The sequence below is a fragment of the Anolis sagrei genome, chromosome 5 (assembly GCF_037176765.1).
Source record: "Anolis sagrei isolate rAnoSag1 chromosome 5, rAnoSag1.mat, whole genome shotgun sequence".
Lineage (NCBI taxonomy): Eukaryota > Metazoa > Chordata > Lepidosauria > Squamata > Dactyloidae > Anolis > Anolis sagrei.
Genome location: NC_090025.1, coordinates 125815018 through 125833942, shown reverse-complemented (window position 1 = coordinate 125833942; position 18925 = coordinate 125815018). Strand labels below are relative to the sequence as shown.

The 18925-nt window shown below is 38.8% G+C and overlaps 1 protein-coding gene across 5 annotated transcripts in view; it reads right to left on the bottom strand.

The window, feature by feature from the left end:
• The window catches only part of GRM8 (glutamate metabotropic receptor 8), a 618543-nt gene that overhangs the window by 315212 nt on the left and 284406 nt on the right, over window positions 1-18925 (bottom strand). For all 5 annotated transcript variants that reach the window (XR_010910030.1, XM_060777764.2, XM_060777767.2 and 2 more), the window contains exon 4: window positions 1172-1307. Coding sequence is in view for 4 of the 5 variants with exons in the window: in XM_060777764.2 (XP_060633747.1) it covers window positions 1172-1307 (136 nt within the window). In the remaining variant the exon portion in view is untranslated. The remainder of the gene's footprint in view (window positions 1-1171; window positions 1308-18925) is intronic.

Genomic DNA, 18925 nt, shown 5'->3' with positions numbered 1-18925 from the left:
CTTAATTAATTCAATACAAACCAGGAAAACCCTGCCTTGTAGCGAATTAATTAGATTGTGGGTTTATTCCACTCCTCCTTAGAAGGTGTGGGATAAACCTATTATTTCTGGTTCTGGGCTGCAGAATACTGCAGTCCAGACAGTATTCCCACAGTTTACTAGGCTAAATAACCTGGTAAACTGTGGGAATACCCAACTCCTCCCCCCCCCCAAGCCCCCAGATCTCTTTAAAAAATAATAAAAATTTACCTGGACTCTGTTACAAGCTTTGGCTAGCTTTTATAGAAATGGCATGCCAGGAGAGTGGGGGGGGGGGGGGAGGAAGAAAGAAAATCGCTCTCCCCGCCCCACTCTCCTGGAGCATCATTTCTATGCACCAGGAGAGCCAGACGAGGCTTGTAATGGAGTCTGGGTAAGTTTTTATTACTTTTCTAAGGGGTCTAGGGGCTTGTGGGGAGGGGGTAAGGTCTCCAGATGTTATCTTGAGCACTTTCTGGGGTGGGTGTGGACAGGCTCCCAGGAAAATCCACATTTTTAAACACGGATTCTCCTGGGATAAAGGCCTGTCTGGATACGGCCTTATATAATCCAGTTCAAAGCAGATAGCCTAGGATCAGATCCTGGGATATAAGGACCATGTAGAGAGGACCTCAAAGTCATGAAGACAAATATTCCTTTTATTGTATCCTTCCATACCATTTCTATGGTTCATATCACACTTGTCCTTTCTTGATAGATAAGCAAAAAGATGAGGGGACTTCTTTTTGTAGAGAAAAGAAAATTGTTGTGACACCATCTCAGAAAGACAAAAATTGATGGTTACGTTTTCTCCAAGTGATCACATCACTTTCGAGGAGCAAACTAGATTTTTCTAATGTTTCTCCTCCAACCCCCCCAAATTTGGATATTTTCCAGGGTAATTCAAGCAATGCTTCCTAAGCCACCACTTTGTCATTCATGGCAACCTAGAAGTTATTGAGTTTCACTACAGCTTATATGAGGTTTAAAAGCAACCTTTTGTCTTCCATCCATCTAAAATGGCAAGAGGTACTATATTAGCATGAAAGCCAAACCTTATTAAGACAAGCAGTATGTGTGACTTGAACAAAAAAAAATCACTCTATCAAGATGCACATCCTATGCAAAGGGTGGGTGGGAGGGAAATACACACCTGATATCATCCTCATTGGCAAACATGATCACTGCCCGAGCATTTGGCGTCTCCATCAAGCGCTTGATGATTTTATCAAATTCTCCTGGTCTTGGTTCACGAGGGATTTTTAAAGACTGAGCAATGCAAACACCACCTAAGGATTGAAGGGGAAATAAAAAGGAAAAGCTAATTGGTGACAAGCTATAAAATATCCTTGGCACATATCACCATATCTAATTTACAATGAAAACAGCACAGTGGCTTTATGGGAGACCACCGAGCCAGAAATACTTCAGAAATGCAATCTTGTAACTGCAGTCCGCCCACTGCAATCCACCAAAGTAAATCTTATATGGTAGCCAAATATTCCAAAGGCCTCGGGTTTTTAATTGAATCACAGACTTGTTGTTGTGGTAGAAGGAACACTGTGCATCAAAAGTTTCCTTGACGTTTCTGTCACATTGTGCTGAATACCTCCACTTATTAGACAAGACAATGAGAATGTGTTTCATATAAAAAGATTACAACAGGGACAGTTGGACGGGAGTGAGCTTGTATGCTTCTCTTGGGAACCATAGCCTTATCTATTCCAATTGCTAACTACAGCAGTTTAATTAAATTGCCTTCGTGATTTAAGTATCTTATTAAGGTTGTGTTCGGTCATCAATGAAAAAATGGGATATTACTCACAGGTGAAATAGCATGGCAGCAGTCAGGGGCAGCAGCAATTTTGAAGGGAGCCTGAGAGTGCATTGACACTGTAGAATTAATGCAGTTTGACACCACTTTAACTGCCAAAGCTCCATGCTATTGAATCATAGGAGCCACGGGGTCTTTAGCCTTATCTAATAAATAGTGCTGGTGCCTCACCAGACTCTAAATTCCAGATTCCCATAGATCTAGCCTTGGTAGTTAAAGCTGTGTCAAACTGCATTAATTCTACAGAGTAGATGCAACCAGAGAAAGACACTCTTTAGTGCCTCCCTTTACATTTTCCTTGTCTTCCAGAAATCTATGGAGTTTGCATTTACCTAAAATCTTTTGCCTCAAAAATCTGTACTTTTTAAGATTTATAATATGCTTTAGCCAAGAAAATGCTCAGAAACTTCCAGGAACCTTCGGCAAATGTCCATGATTAAAGTATGTCTTCTGTTTTATGTATAACACTTCAGTCCAGTGTTTCTCAAACTGCGCTCCTCCAGGTGTTTTAGACTTCAGCTCCCAGAAATCCCAGCCAATCTATCAGTTGTTAGGAGTTATGGACCAGGCTGTGGCGTAGCTAGTTAGTAGCCAGCTGCATTAAATCACTACTGATCAAGAAGTCATGAGTTAGAAGCCAGCCCCGGATCAGAGTAAGCTCCCAGCCACTAATAGTCTAGCTTGCTGTCGACCTATGCAGTCCGAAAGACAATTGCATCTGTCAAATAGGAAATGTAGGTACTGCTTTATGCAGAGAGGCTAATTTAATTAATTCACAATGACATAAAACCTTCCAGCAGTGTGCAGAAGAATGAGGAAGTACTCGATGAAAGGACTTGCTGTCAGAAGTTGACAGTGAAGTGGCAGCTCCCCCTGTGACCGGAATAGAGCATACCCTCATAAAGCTGGAAAACTGGAATGTTAAATGCTTCTTTGTCTGTTTATATATGTTGTATGTCTAAATGGCATTGAATGTTTACCATGTATATGTGCATTGTAATCTGCCCTGAGTCCCCTGCAGTGTGAGAAGGGTGGAATATAAATACTGCAAATAAATCAATAAATCAATAAATAAATCCTGAGAAATGCAATGAAAATGAATCTGGTGATTTTTGTTATCAAGCTTAATAAGTGTGAAACAAATAAAGGCATTAGCTGTAGGTAGTAGAAAGAAACAATGCAACAAAAGAGAAGAATATAGTGATGGAAATACTGTCACAGATGCCTTTTACATTTTAGCCCCAGTCTGAATGAGTTCCACTTCCAATGTGTATATTGCGACTGCATTCCTAAAGTTAGCAATGAAGAAGACAGATATGTTTCCAACTAGCTTAGTACTCCTTTCACAGTGCTGAGTAATTTTAAGAAATGTAATTAAAACACGACCCCAGAGAGCATTGTCATCAAATACAAAAGGTCTCCACGATCCAAGTGCCAAAAATCTTCACACTATGCTGACACCCATGTTAATATTTAAATATTTTGCTGACAAAATGTGGGATGGAGCTAATTAGAAACATAAGAATGGATAGTTTCTAATGTGGGCCATTAGAAGCTATCCAGCTTACTGGAAAAGAAAGTTCAGAATTTCAATAAAATCATATTGTATGTAATACTATTATTAATCCAGCAAATTTATGTATACATTCTAACTCAATGTGATGTAAAGCGGGTTGGGAACTGTGTGGTCCTCCATGTGTTGCTGACCTGCGACCTGCAGAATTCTTCACCATTGGCATTGTTGGTCAGGACTGCTGGAAATTCAGAGGCCACATAATTACCACCCTGGCTGGAAAAAACTTAAAACATTTGAAAAGTCTGAAACAATCAGCTCTCATTTTCAGACCTCAACAACTATCTCCATGTTTGTACTTCAGCAGGGATCTGATTTAGAATTGATTTTACCAGAACCTTCTACTCATTAATGAATAAACTGGAAGATTACTGGCAGTACAAAATGAGAATTCCAGATTTAGGATTATTAAGAAGAGAAGTATCAATAAGGAAACTGGCTTTATAACAGCTTTATATAAAGTGAATGTGTGAGTCTATTTGCAATACTGTATGCTCCGTCTCAGAATATATTGCTTATCTCAATACAGTGCTGAAAAGGGCAACCAAAATAATCAATGTGAGTTTTGCCTACTTATAAAGCAACAAAAGAAAAAAAAAAGAATCATGAAAAGGAATTTTTTTTTAGATTTATTTAGCAAAACAGCAGAAATTGTAAGGTGTGAAGACATCTAGGGTCTATTCTGCAGTCATTTATCTGGCAGTAAGTCCAAATGAACTAATTGGTGACAAGCTACAAAATATCCTCTCAATTTATTCTGTAGACTATTGACCTCATCATATGGACCACTGGAAACAACACGCATCACGACAAACTTGGCATCATGACAAACTTGGAAACCCATGCCCTGCATTGCCCAACTTACTTGTGGCCCCATCCCATGGAGGGGGGGGGGAAGCATCGGCCTCCCAGCTTGCCCTTGTTGATCCACTACAATATGGGAAGCCTCCCATGTTGCCACAATGGCAGCATGCACTGGTTCATCTATACCTTTGTGACAGAGCCCCACTGTTATGGGATGGGAGCTGGCAGGATCTATAGCAAAAGTATAAGCAAACTGGTGCATGCCACCAAAAAGTACCCAATCTGATGAGGTCATAAGAGATGGATGGAAATTCTGTCTATCTCATCTATCTCCAGGTTATCAACTGGTGTGTTCATACAATATTGTCAGTCAAAGGGAAGCAGGCATGTATCATGGAAACCTCCTCCATAATCAAAACAAGAATGAATCTATTTGAAATAAAGTAATTTTGAAGTCCCATATGGAGTGAAGAAGTCAACTCCCAAATCCTTTGAACATTTTATGAAATAACAACCTGTTTACAGATTTATTAAGCAAAGAGATCAAAGAGATGTAGCTCAATAAATCCAAACAACAAGAAAGTGAAGTGATGAACATAAAGGTTAGGAGAGGAAAGCTCCTCATTTGACCTGAGGTAATCTATATATTTCAGAGGCTTATCAGTCCTATGCAGTTTCCTCCACATTTATGAATTTAACTATTGCAGATTGGAGTATTTGCAGACAAATTGATCTGGAGATTCCTAGAGATAATGATTTCCCAAATTAAAAAGTAGCATCTTTATTCCTTGTTTTTCTACTTGTGCCAAGGATCTTGCAGTCCAAAGCCAAGTGAAAGCGGAAGGCTTGTATATTTCATTAACTGTTGTCTGTTTCCGTAGAATTCCAACAACTGCATTTGAATGGAATGAACCATGTTTCAAACATGTTGGTGACCCCACCTGCATTGGCATTGGTTTCTACGTATTACATTTCCACTTGAGATATCATTATTAACTAAATTTGTTCTCAAAGGAATCAATAAACAATGATTGGAATTCTTTTCCCACTGCAAGAAGATTTTCTAAAACTGTCCAGTTTTCAGGCTATTTGAAGCTTATGACATATTTTGTGGAAAATGTGCATGTGTACGCTCTGTGTGCCTAAAGCAGCATTTTCTGTACAAGAAAAAGAACATGCCTTTCTACATAGAAAATGTTGCAGTTGGGGGCTTATTCTGTCCAAAATGCTCATGCAGAAACTGTCAAGTGAAAATTTTTTGCACAAAATATACCTCAAAGTGCAGAATCTTCTCAGTCTAGTATTTTTTGTTAGTTTCCTGATACAGAAGTATTATGGTTTATATATATATATATATATATATATATATATATATATATATATATAATCTCAATATTTCCTTTTCTATCTCTCATTCCCATATGTCTTGAAATCTCTGTAGCTTTGCAGCAGTAACAAAGTTTACAAGCAGTGTAATTTTATGAATCGTCCCAGTCCTCTTCTACACTGTGATATAAAATCCAGATTATCTGTTTTGAGCTGGATTATATGGCAGTGTAGATTATCTACTTTGATAATCTAGAGTTTTTGGCAGTGTAGAAGGGGCGTTAAAGACCATACAGGACATTGGTCTTTTAAATTCATTGCTGGCTACAGGGCTTTACCAGAATCTGTCTCCAATACACTTTCTTGGAAATGTCATGAACTATGTCTGCAAATATAAACTTGCAAAGCATGTATCCTACCACAAGACAATTGCAAACCTATCTTCATTTTATCCTTCTTTGCTCTTAATGTGATTTTTGAAAGATTTCTGAATTAATGATTTAATTTTAAATCTACTTCTACAATAGGGCTGTGCAAAACTTAGTTTGTAACTCATTTGTCACATCTATTACATAAGATTTGTACATATGAAGTGATATTTAGAAACGTGAGAGGCGCCCATGCAAAAAAATCAAAACACTGACCTATGACTTATGCAAGTCTTGTAAGTGGCTCCAGGTCTCTGACAAGGGTGCCACTTCTCCCCCCAAAAGGGCTCAGCTTGGTTTCCCCAAAGGGCTCCGAGGAAGATGGCAAAGCCTGGAGTTGAGGGAATAGCCCTGCTCTTTCCCCAAAGGGAGTGGCAAGGAGGGCCCAGAGCAGGAGGGAGGGAGGGAAGGATGCCTGCCTAGATGGCCAGGCAAGGAAGAAGCCCCTCCAGTGCATGGGGCATTACATCGAGGCTTTAATGAGGGCAGCTCCAGTATTCTGAAGTAAGAAAAAATCTAGAAAATGTAGTTTAGGTTTGGGCCTTTTGAATTGTCTGCCACAGGGGTCCTTGCCTTCCCTAACTACATTTCCCAGAATTCGGATTACCACCTTGTTTCCTCCTCCTCCTCCTCCTCTTCCCTGAATGTTTTGGTGGGGGAAAACCGGTGTTCATTCTCTAAAGGGATTTCAACATAAAAGGGGATTGTTGGAAGTTGAATCAACCCTGTGAAGTAGGCAAAGAAACACTTTAGAAACTATTTGCCACCACCCCTAATTTAGTAACGAGTATTGAGATGGTTTTTTTCATTGTTCGCAAAGGCCTATTATACAATGCATTAATTGTTACTGTGTTTCTTCCATCTCAACTATTTTTCTGACCTTGATCCCCAGCTCTTGACCAACATTCATTTAGATTCCAGTGCCTTTCATGTCACAAGCATTTATTCCTGTGCATTCAGAAACTTTGAAGCTTAGGCTTTCATGGTGTCATACATTTTAAAAGACAGGTTGACATGAATGTATTTAAATAATACTTGAATAACAGCTTTACCTTTTCTGACACACAGTCAATCAGATAAAGAGATCAGCTATTTCTGAATTAATGGGGCTTCAAAACTGACAATGTATGCTTTGGGAAATACTGAACAGATGTACCATTGCTTTTTTTTTTGTTACCCAAGTATTCAAATCTCTGTGAGAGAAAAAAGTCTCTGAAAAGAACATTAAGCTTTCAACCATCCCCTAAAATCATCCAGGCACAGGAAAGAAAACTGATTCTTAAGGAAAAGTGACAGAGGAAGGACAATATGTTACCTCATAAATTTCACTAATAGAATTTTCAGCTACTGCTAGTCATGCAGTGGCTTTTAAGAAAACCATTCTCCTTGCATGTAATAGACCCTGAAAAGTTACAAATGCTTATCTATTATATACCACATTCTGCCATCTATAAAGAATGGATATCTAGGAATAAGAAAAAACTCACCCTAAAATATCTGAATAGTTGTTTCCAAGAGTTAATAGCACAAGAGAAACACCACTTCCATCATTACAAAGGTTCATTCAATCATACCCACACTGGGCATCTTAGTATCTCTGTGTTGAAGGATGTCTTTGACACTAATAGGAACAAATCAAAATGCACTTCAGCCTTCCCACTACATTCATAATAAATTCTGTAAGCTCTCGCCTGACAAACAAAGCAATTGCTTTATCTCTTTATCTTTCTGCCACCCACCCTGTGTGTTCAAAGCAAGCAGCTGCATATTGATTTACAGGAAGCAAGCAAAGGTTAGCATCACGTAAAGGGAAAACACTAAGCACTGTATTTAAACAGGGCTTGTAGACCTGATCCACAAACACACATGTTATCGTGGACAATAAAGAGTAACATGACACCATAGCAAGAAAAAAAATTCAAAGATTTATTGCTTGAAGGGGGCACTGGAAGGAATGCATAGGTTTAGAAGTCAACCATCCTCAACTTCCCAGGGTTGTTGCTGTTGTATGTCTTCAAGTCACTTCCAACCTATGTCAACCTAACATGAGCCCATCATGGGGTTTTCATAGCAATATTTGTCAGCTGGGTGTGTTTTTGTCTTCCTCAGAACCTGCCCAAGGTCACCCAGTGGGTTTGCAGGGCTTGACCAGGAAATGGCACCTTGCTCTCTAGAGAAATAGTTCACCCCACAAACTATGACACCATGTTGACTGTCTTGGGATGGTGGGAGGAGCTTTAGTATATATACCATCATTTAAAATGGTGAAAAATATTTGCATTCATTTTAAATATACGGTGTCATTTTCTTGTCATGTTGCAAATGGAGTTATAAAGATTACTATTGGTTTGCTTAAACCTAGTACAGCAAGATTCCATAAATGGCAGAATTCACTGTCTTAAGAGATAAAAGGTAGCATGTATGTGCCTAATGTAATTCTACTGCATTTACAATAAAGGCTGTGGGTGGTCAATAGCTAAGAAACCACACAAAGGATCAGGATGTTGCCTTTTGAATTTCAGCTTTGCCACAAATGACCAAATGCTCTTAGGTAAACCACAATTTCCTAGTGTCAGCTACCGTGCAGGGATATATTTCTAATACTCATATATCTTACAGAGGTTTTCTATGTGTAGCTTTCAAGGTGATTTCTTTGAAGCCATTTGAACATTTTAACTAGAAAGGACTGTCTAGGGGGACACTGGGAACTGTAGCAGCCAGTGACTCCTATACCTGTGGGACACGTAATCCATTCCATTACAGTAGAACCTTGACTTAAGAGCATCCCAACTTAAAACCATTTTGAGTTAAGAGCTGTTGCTTGGTCCAAGTTTCACTTTGATATACAAACAGTATTTTGAGTTAAGAGCTAGTGCCAGAGGAAGTGCTAGCATGAGAATAAAGGGCTTTAGGGCTTTGATGCCTCTGTGCCTAATGAGCTTGCCTGCTTTGGGAGATTGATGTTTGCTTTATTCTTGTCCATTTTGAGGAACTTAGTTGACTTTGTGTAGTTTTTATTCCTGATATGTTTGGCTTCTGAAGAGAGGGAGAGAGGAAGAGCAAGAGAGGGAGGGAGACTGGAATTCTGCCCCTTCACTTTGTGCTTCTTTGCCACAACTTTGTACTTTTACCATTGTGCCACAGCTTTATGCTTCTACCATTTTAAATGTGATATTTCTTTTTTATGTCTTATTGTTCATGAGAATGTGCAGGTTTTGCCATGCTGTTGCATTGGCCAACACTTATTTTGTTGCCTCAAATGTGCTTCCTTGCCACAACATTGTGCTGATACCATCTTTTTTTTTGTTCCATGTGAATGTGTGTTTATACATTATTTCTTATTTGTAAAGTACATGTAATAAAATGGGATGGGGTAGGGGGGTCAGAATGAATTAATAGCATTTCAATGGAAAAATGCTATAAGAGAAGAGTTATTTGAGTTAAGAGCTCAGTCACAGAACGAATTAAGCTCTGACCTCAAGGTATCACTGTACTTGGTTATGTAGCTAAAAAGAAATTGCCTATAGGCTGGCACGGAGGGTGTTCAATAGGATATGTGATCTACTCCATAGTGATGAATTGTCTCTTCATACATGAATTATATAACATGGGAATTTTCAGACAAAGGAAGGCATCTCCACACAAAAAATATGGTTTCAAGTGTGCACATGCTATTTAGCAAATGTCATTCTGTGCATATAAAAATTTAAGAAAACCCTATATAAAGGGAACTATAAATGAAGAGTCTTCTTCTTCAGTGCCACTCCTATGTTGTTGAGTCTTGTGAAGAAAAACCATAAAGCATCCCTAAAATAAATACATTCACTTTATCTCAGCTCATTATGTTGTGTTTCTTGGTAGGACAGACTTTCTAGATCCTCCCCTCCCTTCACAGAGCTTCTTTAAAGCTGGAATCAAAGTATAGAGTGAATTACTGCTGTACTAAGATGGGATTAGGAAGGCCATGTGATATATGAAACATTGTCTAGGACCTCACCAGACATATTTTTGGCTTCATTTCCATGCACTACAGAAACAGAGCCCCACTGAAGTCCCACTGAGGCCATCTCATTATAAGGGTACTTCTGTGGCCAAAATCCATCTTCAGGAGTTGAGTGTTACCCAACTCCAAACAGCTTAAAATGGGGAAAGAAGGTCAGGAGATGGGGAAAGGATGTGGGATGGCTGGCTATTCCAGAAGATGGGAAAAGTTGGTGTGGAACAAAGTAAGACAGTTCCCTACGCTTTCCCCAAGCTCGTGGGATGAAGTCCTAAGCTCAACCATTCATCATTCTGCCTAATTACCATGGATGCAAAGGCTGTATGCAAATTTTATCATCCTTGACATATCAAGAAAACCCATTGGAAAAAAATGTTTACCGGCTCAAGATCTTTTAGGACAAATGAAAACATTAGCATTTTTTTTCTTTTTGCATGATTTTTTTCCACAAAAGAAGTATAATTCTATGCTAAATACAAAGTGTATGGGTTTTGTTCACAAATAATTTGTGAGAAAACACCACAAAAATGTGCAAAACTTTTATAAGCTTATCCGAAGGAGAGGACACTTAAAAAAAACAGCATGCTCTCACACAAGAATATGACAAGAAAAACCTCATCCTTAGTAATAAAATGTGAAGAATTATTAGAACACCCTTAAATCTGTGGTACAGCTGAAATACACATTTTATTTTGTTTAAAAGTTTATGCAGCCAATTGTATGTGTTTATTTTTTTTTCAAAACCGTTCAATTAGCAAATGCCATTCTGCATATTTATCTTTTCTTATCCATTAGGAGGGAAAAAACACCCAATACCACAATACCATAATTTAAATCTTTGATTAATTAGGTGGATGAGAGATTGTCCCCATCCTTAATATCTCTGAAGTATATGCATTTCCTATGTGCATGTCACCACGCACACTTTGGACTCTTTTCTACCATTAAGGAGCCCTAGAAAAAGAGGTTCTTTTTACAAGGAAAGACACCTATATATCTTTAGTTGTTTATGGGCACACTTTATCTCCCCATTAATCTTAAAGTAAGTAAGGACAGTGTGTATGGTCTTAACCATTTATCCTGACATTCAATGTAAGGCATGAAAGGTATGCCTATAAACTATAAACTGTTGATGTGGCAAAATTAAAGATATCTGTGTTACAGGCACAGCTACTGGCTGTGCATACAATCTGGAATTCTAATTTACATAACAATACATTTCAATTAAAACACATGGTTCCATGTGTACACTGGAATGCACAGAAGGACCAAGTCATTTACTGAAGGAAATCAAAGTTTTCACATTCACAAGGAATCCATATCCATATTGGAGTTCACACAAATCTTTGCTTTAGAGCACCATTTTTAAACTGTTTCCCCCCACTATTAGTCTGCCTCCAAAAAGCTCTAAAACTCCAAATTCTGAGTTATTATTTGATCCCTCTTTATAAATAAGCAACATAACTAAACTTGCAATTTATCAGTGGATTCCAGTGCTAGAAATGAAAGCAAGAGCAGTGAAAGATCTAAGGGCACCGATGATAAGTGTGGGGCTGTTGTTTTAATTCTTCAGATAAGATTCATGCTCTAAACCTATTTCAGTGCCAGGCATAGCTTGTTTCCTCTCCATTACATTTGTAGGAAGCAGCACATCCGTGTAATTCACTCAGCACCATTTCAGATTTTGAGCAGTACACCACTGTCTGGGACTGATATTTTTAAAAATCCATTTCATTTATGAACTGACAAATGTATTGTGCAAACACTATAAAGACATTTCATCTGTCGGCTGTGTATCAGAATAAATATTTGTTACAATGCATACAGTAGGCTACACTCCTATATAGAGTTACACACCCTTAATTTTCACTGATCTCAAAGCACTCAAGAATAACCATGAAGTGAAATGTGTATATAATCCTGATCATTGTAATCATGTAAACAGGCAGGAAACTGGAAAAAAATATGGGTGAAGAGGCAGAAACAATTATTTAAATTTTGAACACTGTAGTTTCACTTTTATTAGCATGAAGCTAAATATTTGTTTCTTTTGTTGCTGAATAACTTAGGCCATCCCCAACCAGACGCCTGAGACTGGGGTGGGCAGCATAAGCTATATGTTCAACAATCTAGAAGTTGGGGAACAAGAAGAACAAGAGAGATAGAGAAAGAGAAAGAATAAGGATGCAAAAACACAAAAAGGACAGGAAGAATGGAGGGATGAGTAATTCACCCACTTTGGGTTCTGTTACCATCCACATTTAGCTTCAGTCCTGCCTAACCCTACCAAGAGGATTCTGACAAATACATGCACATACACACTTCAGGAAATACTGACAGAAATATCAACAAATGCTGTCAGTGACCAGTGGGGATCCTGTCTTTGGGGATGGAGCCCCATGCTGGCCATCACACAATGTCATGTGACTTCTGGTGGAGACCCCATCCCCAACCAAGGCCGAGCTGTAGCACAGCTGGTTAATCACTAGCAGCAATAAATCACTGCCAACTGGAAGGTAGCAAGTTCAAAGCCCGAGTTGGGTTGAGCTCCCGACTGTCAATAGCACAGCTTACCGTTCACCTAAGCAGTTCGAAAACAGCTGTGCTGTGATAAGAGAAATTAGGGATCACTTAAAGTGGGGAGGTTACTGTATGACACCATAAAAATGCCAGAAATCAAAGAGCAAAGAGGAAAATCTATGATAAAAAAGGCTCGGCGTCATACTGAATGATGTGACAGCTCCCCACTGTGATTGGAATCGAGCAACCTCCAGGATCCAAAGTTGGAAAATCTGCTGAATGATCTCTATCTGTATGTCTTGTGTGTCTAAAAATAGCATTGAATGTTTTCCGTGTATGTGTGCATTGTGATCTGCCCTGAATTCCCTTTGGGGTGAGAAGGGCAGAATATAAATACTGTAAATAAAATAAATAAGTGTTGTTGGAGGCTTCCACCACAACATAGGGGGTTCCCTGTGTTGTGCTGGCTCCACTGAAGCCAGCATGGGTGCAGGATAGCAATGCTTCCCACGTCCAATGGGGAAAGCATCACAGAGAGTAAGTTGTGCATGAGGCAACAGATTCATCCCACTGTCCATCTCTTTTCTCTGCCATGTTAGGCGAAGTGGGATGCTTCACCTGGCCTTTCTGATTAGGTCCTTAGACTTCTGTCTATTATACTTATACAAACAAATTTTGTTGCAAGTGAGCAACAATGCTCTATCAAGAATTTATACATCACCAAGATGCAGTTTTATTAACTCAGATATAAGTTCTGTGTTATTTCAATATTTCAAGATAGCAATGAAAAAATGGAGCTTGGTAACACTGTGAGCATAATGACCTGAATCTTATTTTAGTTGATTGAACAGGTGTGAAAAATGCAGATTAATTCACAATCTGATTTGAATTTTAATATATTTAATATTTGTTGGATCAACTTTTAGGATTAGTACTTATTTGGAAATTACAACCCAATTATTTTGACCTAAAAACTAATTATTGGGTTGAATCCCTAGATCCCATGTCAGAGTCATTATGACTCTGTATGTAAGTCATACTCCATCTGGGGTGACATTCACACATCAACAGACATTAACACCTGCAGTATTGGAAATGCACATGAAAACATAATGGACTATCAAACAATACACAGGAACTAAAAGCAGAGTTATGTGGATTATCTAGAATGGAGCCAGCATATGCCGCCACCATGACAACACAGAAGGCTTCCTGTGGGATCAGCTTCCTCATGAGCTGGGCAATGTGGGGCATGGTGCAATGGGTTCCCCATACCCCTCCCCAACAATGGTTGCTGGATTAGCTATGACATGTGCCAATTCTGGTGGCCCATGTGATAAGGTTGTGAGTACAGAAGTGCAGTGCAACTGAGAGATATGCCAGGTCACTAATGCTAATACCTTGTTTGCTGACTTTACCCATTTTGGGGATTATTTATTGGTTTATCCCAATTTCCCAGAAAACATAAAATGGCTAAACTCCTTGTTTCCCCCCACTGACAAAACCTCAACCATTTCTTGGATTTATTCTTCTAAGGCTTTAAAATGCAGTTTTATTTGAGAGATAGAAAATATTCTTTTTGAGCCCATTAAATATGAAAAACCTTTGGAAAGTTAAAGTATGTAGTTTGTAAAAATAAAAAAGATGTTAAATGCAAAAAAGCAACATTCTGAGATAATGTCACATCTCTTTAAAAAAAACCTTAAAAATGTCATTTCAAAACACGTTTTTGCAAAGATGCTCACTTAAAGAAAAGGAACACATCTGTTTCCTCCTTCAAAGTTTAAACAGTGAAAACAAAAAGTATCACTCTCATTGGAAATAACCTGAATGTGGTTTGTTTGAAACATTACCAGTGCTGCAAATGTAGATTAGTTGTAATCTTTGCTGATCCTACAAATGGTAGCAAGATTTTCAAGAAGGGATGTTTCAGCTGAAAAGGGGCAGTGACAAACACAATCCAAAGATTGCCCTGCTCCCAATTCAGAGCACTGAAGGAACACATTACATGAAATTGTTTGTTTTTCGTTTAATGCAGGCATGATATTTCCTTTGCAAATAATACCCTAGGAGTGATGTTACTTTTTCTGTGTAATGAACAATATTTACTCATGCTCTCTTTTCCCTTTTTAGGTCAAAAAGTGCCTGGAGCACAGCAGCTGGTATGAACCTCTCATTTCTCCCGATTTGAACCACAACTTCACTGACCCCTGGAGCAGAAGAAGAGACATCAAAAACATCTCCATTATGTCTGGGCCCCAGTGGCTAGTAAGCTCCCCACCCCTTCCCCATCATTGTTCTGGCCACAAAGGAAAGAAAAGTGCAGTTGATGGTCTTAATCCCTATTTACAATCACCTTTTCCTTGTGTGTTTAACCTTATTTAGAGTGTAAACAGGGTATTGTCAAATTATCAATTTGTTAGGTGCTCTGGGAGACTTTCCAACTGAAGAACTAAGAATAATGCTTCAAACAAATCCACAAGCCTTGGGGGACATTCTGAAGCGGTGTTTTTGAAATCTTAGTCTATTTTCTAAAAAGATTTGGGCATTTGCAGAACTGAAATAAGCCAAGACCTATTTACACTGGGCAAAGTAGGATGCTAGTCTAGATCTGCTTTGCCCAGTCCTGTCTGGTGTCATTCAAACAGGGCATTCTTGATCTTGGTGCGGTCATTCAGGTGATTGCAACATCCCAACATTGTTCACTTCATGGGTAGAAATTCTCCTCACCAAAAGAAAGTGGCAATTTAGCTCCGACAAAAAGTCCCAAACATAAATATAGTAGCAAGGTGAGTTCAGTTCATTTACTGCGTCTGCTTGAAAATATGGCCTCCAGCTGTCTCCTGTTGCCAGATGTACAAGACATGGCAATTTAAAGGCTTTCGTTCCAATTATAAAAAGCAATGTGAAAAGCTGCTTATTGGAGTCTTCATAATCTGGTTTAGCCCTCTATGTTTTAAGTTGCACGAAGATACTAACAGGATTAAGCATATTTCTAATCACAGCATCAGTTATTATAAATGACCCCTAATTTCCTCTTTGTGGATCACAAGTAAGTAGGTGTAGCTCACTGGAGCTGCAAACTACTCCTGTTCTTATTAAAAGTAGACAAGGTGATGTCAGTCCTTCGTTCTAAAAATAATGTAGTTTATTACATTTTGGAAACAAAAATATATTCCTTTGCCCAAATTCTCAGGTTTTAAGGGGAAAAAACGTTGATGTTAATACTACAGGAGGTTCTCACGGAATGGTTAGTGTGTTCAAGGAATGGGCAACAAGCAATTGCAAAATAACTACCAAATAATACATAGAGCAGGGGTCCTACAGGGAATTCTTTGCTTTTAAAAACACAAACTTTATATGGGGAAGAATGCAGCACTTGATTCTCAAGCTCACCTGCCACATTGCTTGAGAAATAAGATGTTCCCATAAATTGCTGTCTTCCCCTCCATGAAATTCTTGCGTTACAGAAAACAACCCTAAAAACTTCATATAAACATCTTATTTGAATCACAGTGGGATGAACATTTGGCTGGGACCTTTAATTTTTCTTTCACAACTGACATGAGTATAGCCTGTTGATGGGGCCATCTTTCAAAGCAGCAGTCTGATAAATGAGAAATGACTAGGAAGGTGTATTCGGTCTTATGGGCAGCTTCTAACCGAATCAGATATTATTCAGTTTGTCTTTCATATTCTTTGTCAGCTCAGAAAAGTGAGGGCTTTGATTATGTGCAATATTGTTTCACCCAGTTTGCCCGTGTGGGAGGCAGAGAGGGAAATGATCTCATTTCTTGATTCATGGCAGCTCCTGCTAAAGGAACCATGGGTCAAAACTACCTCCAATTATGTATGGTAGCTTATATGATATGAGTATTTTATACACGCAGGCATCTTCATTCAGTCTCTTCTTTACTGGGACTACTGGCACAGCCAACAAACAGCATACTGCAAAAGAAAACATGGCACCAACAGCTCTAATGTGTTAGTAATGTACATAACTAGCTGAATTGTAACACAGAACATCAACTGTCTGGCAAAAACTATGTTGCATAGATGATTGATAGTTCCAAATGGAAATGGAAAAGGAACTCATATACAGAGCCCTGTTCTAACTAGTTATAATATGTTGTATTATACATGCAAAGTCAATGGAAAGACAGAAAGCCTCTGGCAGTGGAAGAATTGGAGCCACCCCAGAAGGATTTTTCCAGTGTGTGATGAGAACTGATGGACTCTGTGGCAAAAGTGCAAAACCCCATCGCCACCACCCATTTTTAGCCCAAGTGAAGAGGTCCTCTATCAGCCTTATAACACTGGGACTGTAATGGAGGCAGCCTCGTTCTTCTGGCACAAGCAAAATTCTGGGAAATGTAGATTGGGAAAGAGAGAACCTCTGTAGTATTCAAAAGGCCCTGCCCTAAACTATATTTCCCAGAATTCAGCTCACACCAGAAGAATGGGGCTTCCCACATTAAAACCACAGTGTGAAAAGGAGGTATGAGATGTTCATTGAAAAACTATAGCAAAATGTGCTGCAAGATGTCCTGCAAAAACAATGTTTTTGCAGTTTAATAAACTTCTTCCATGTTTTTATGATTGATCCAATTAGGAAATGACATTTATAGCCCAGGAACAAAATTTGTGTTACACAATGTAGTCTATAAGCAAGTTGAGTTTGTCTCCTGATTTGTTTGACTTTTCATGTGTGGTTATCAGTTCTCTCCTTTGGATTGTATTACACATGCAGTATTAGACCTACAGTAAACCCTTAATATGGGTACTGCCATATAGTAAAAGAAAGACTAGAAAGGATGCCCAGAGATGCCACACCACAATGGTGAACACTCATGGGCTTGCTTCATTAGGAAGAACCTTTGACAATACTAAGAAAGTCCCAGATCTACCCCCCCCCCCCCCACACACACACACATTTTCCAGCAATATAATAGGCTTCAATGATAGAATACCTGGGTGATGTCTTAACTGAAATGATTCAGGTTATGAAAGCCCACAGCCACAAGGACAGTAGCAGAAGAGACTTCCTCCGGACGTGAAATGGAACTGCTATATATTTATATTGTGGTTGGAGAAACCAGTTTTTGAAAGACAGAATGGTTTGGTAGTTATATTAAATCCCAGACTGTTTTCTAAATAAGATATGAGAATGAACAAATAACGGGTGCATCTACATTGTAGAATTAAAGTAGTTTGTCATGACTTTAACTGTCATGACTCAACGCCATGGGATCCTAGGATTTCTAGTTTGGTGAGGCACTAGCACTTTTTGGCAGAGAAATCTAAAGACATAATAAAACTAGAAATCCAATGATTCCATAACTTCGATTCATGACACATAAAGTGGTGTAAGATTGCAATACAGGAAGCCCCTGAGTTACAAATATGTTAACTTACAAATTACTCATAGTTAAGAACAGAAGATGAGACAACAGGAAGTGAGAGAAATCTATCGCTTGGAAGGAAAATTCATTCCTGGAAGAGTTATCATGGGGGAAAGGTGTCTCTGCTGAAGCTTTAGCACCAATCCTTGTTTCCACAACAAGCCAAATTTTTCAAAATCCAATTATCACAAGGACAGAAATTTTCTGAACAAGGGCATAGACAACCAAACAAGCACCACAGGGATATTACCCCTTTCCTATGCTATCCAAAGCGCTCTCTCTCTCTCTCTCTCTCTCTCTCTCTCTCTATATATATATATATATATATATATATATATGGCTCAGAATAACCCAGCTCCACCCCTGCCCACTACTGTCTCTAGATGGTGACAGTAAGCAGTGAAGGGACAGTTAGGCAGCAGGAGAAGCAAAAGGTTGGATGCAGCACACAGCAGAAGCAATGAATGGCTGCTGGGCTATAGAAGTATTGGGGGACTCGTAATAACTATTGATGCAAATAGTCTGGGAGACAGCAGTGATGAGCAGAAGTGGAGAAATACATTCTTCTGCTCCTCCCGGTCTGCTGTTTGGACCTATAAATGCATACTGATCCAGACTAAGGATACCAGGATGTATCCAGAATACATAATTACAGTGATGCTATGGCTCCAACAACTGACATCCTAGGGTTGTTTATTTATTTATTTATTTTATTTAGTACATTTCTACCCCACCCTTTTCCCTCACAAGGGGACTCGGGACAGCCTCACATAAGCATTGGATGATGCTAACAACATCTACACTATAAAAATTACAATTAAAAGAGTAAAATCAGTTTAAAACCATTATACATAATCATCAATAAATTCATTTAACAATAAATTAACGTGCTAGTAAGGTTGTAGGTTGGTGAAATCCTTAAATGTTTCTAGTCCACTTTCCTGATCTACAGCATTAGAACTCTCTGGTAAAGAATTCCAAGTACTTCAGTTAGCTACACACACCAGGATTGTATATGAT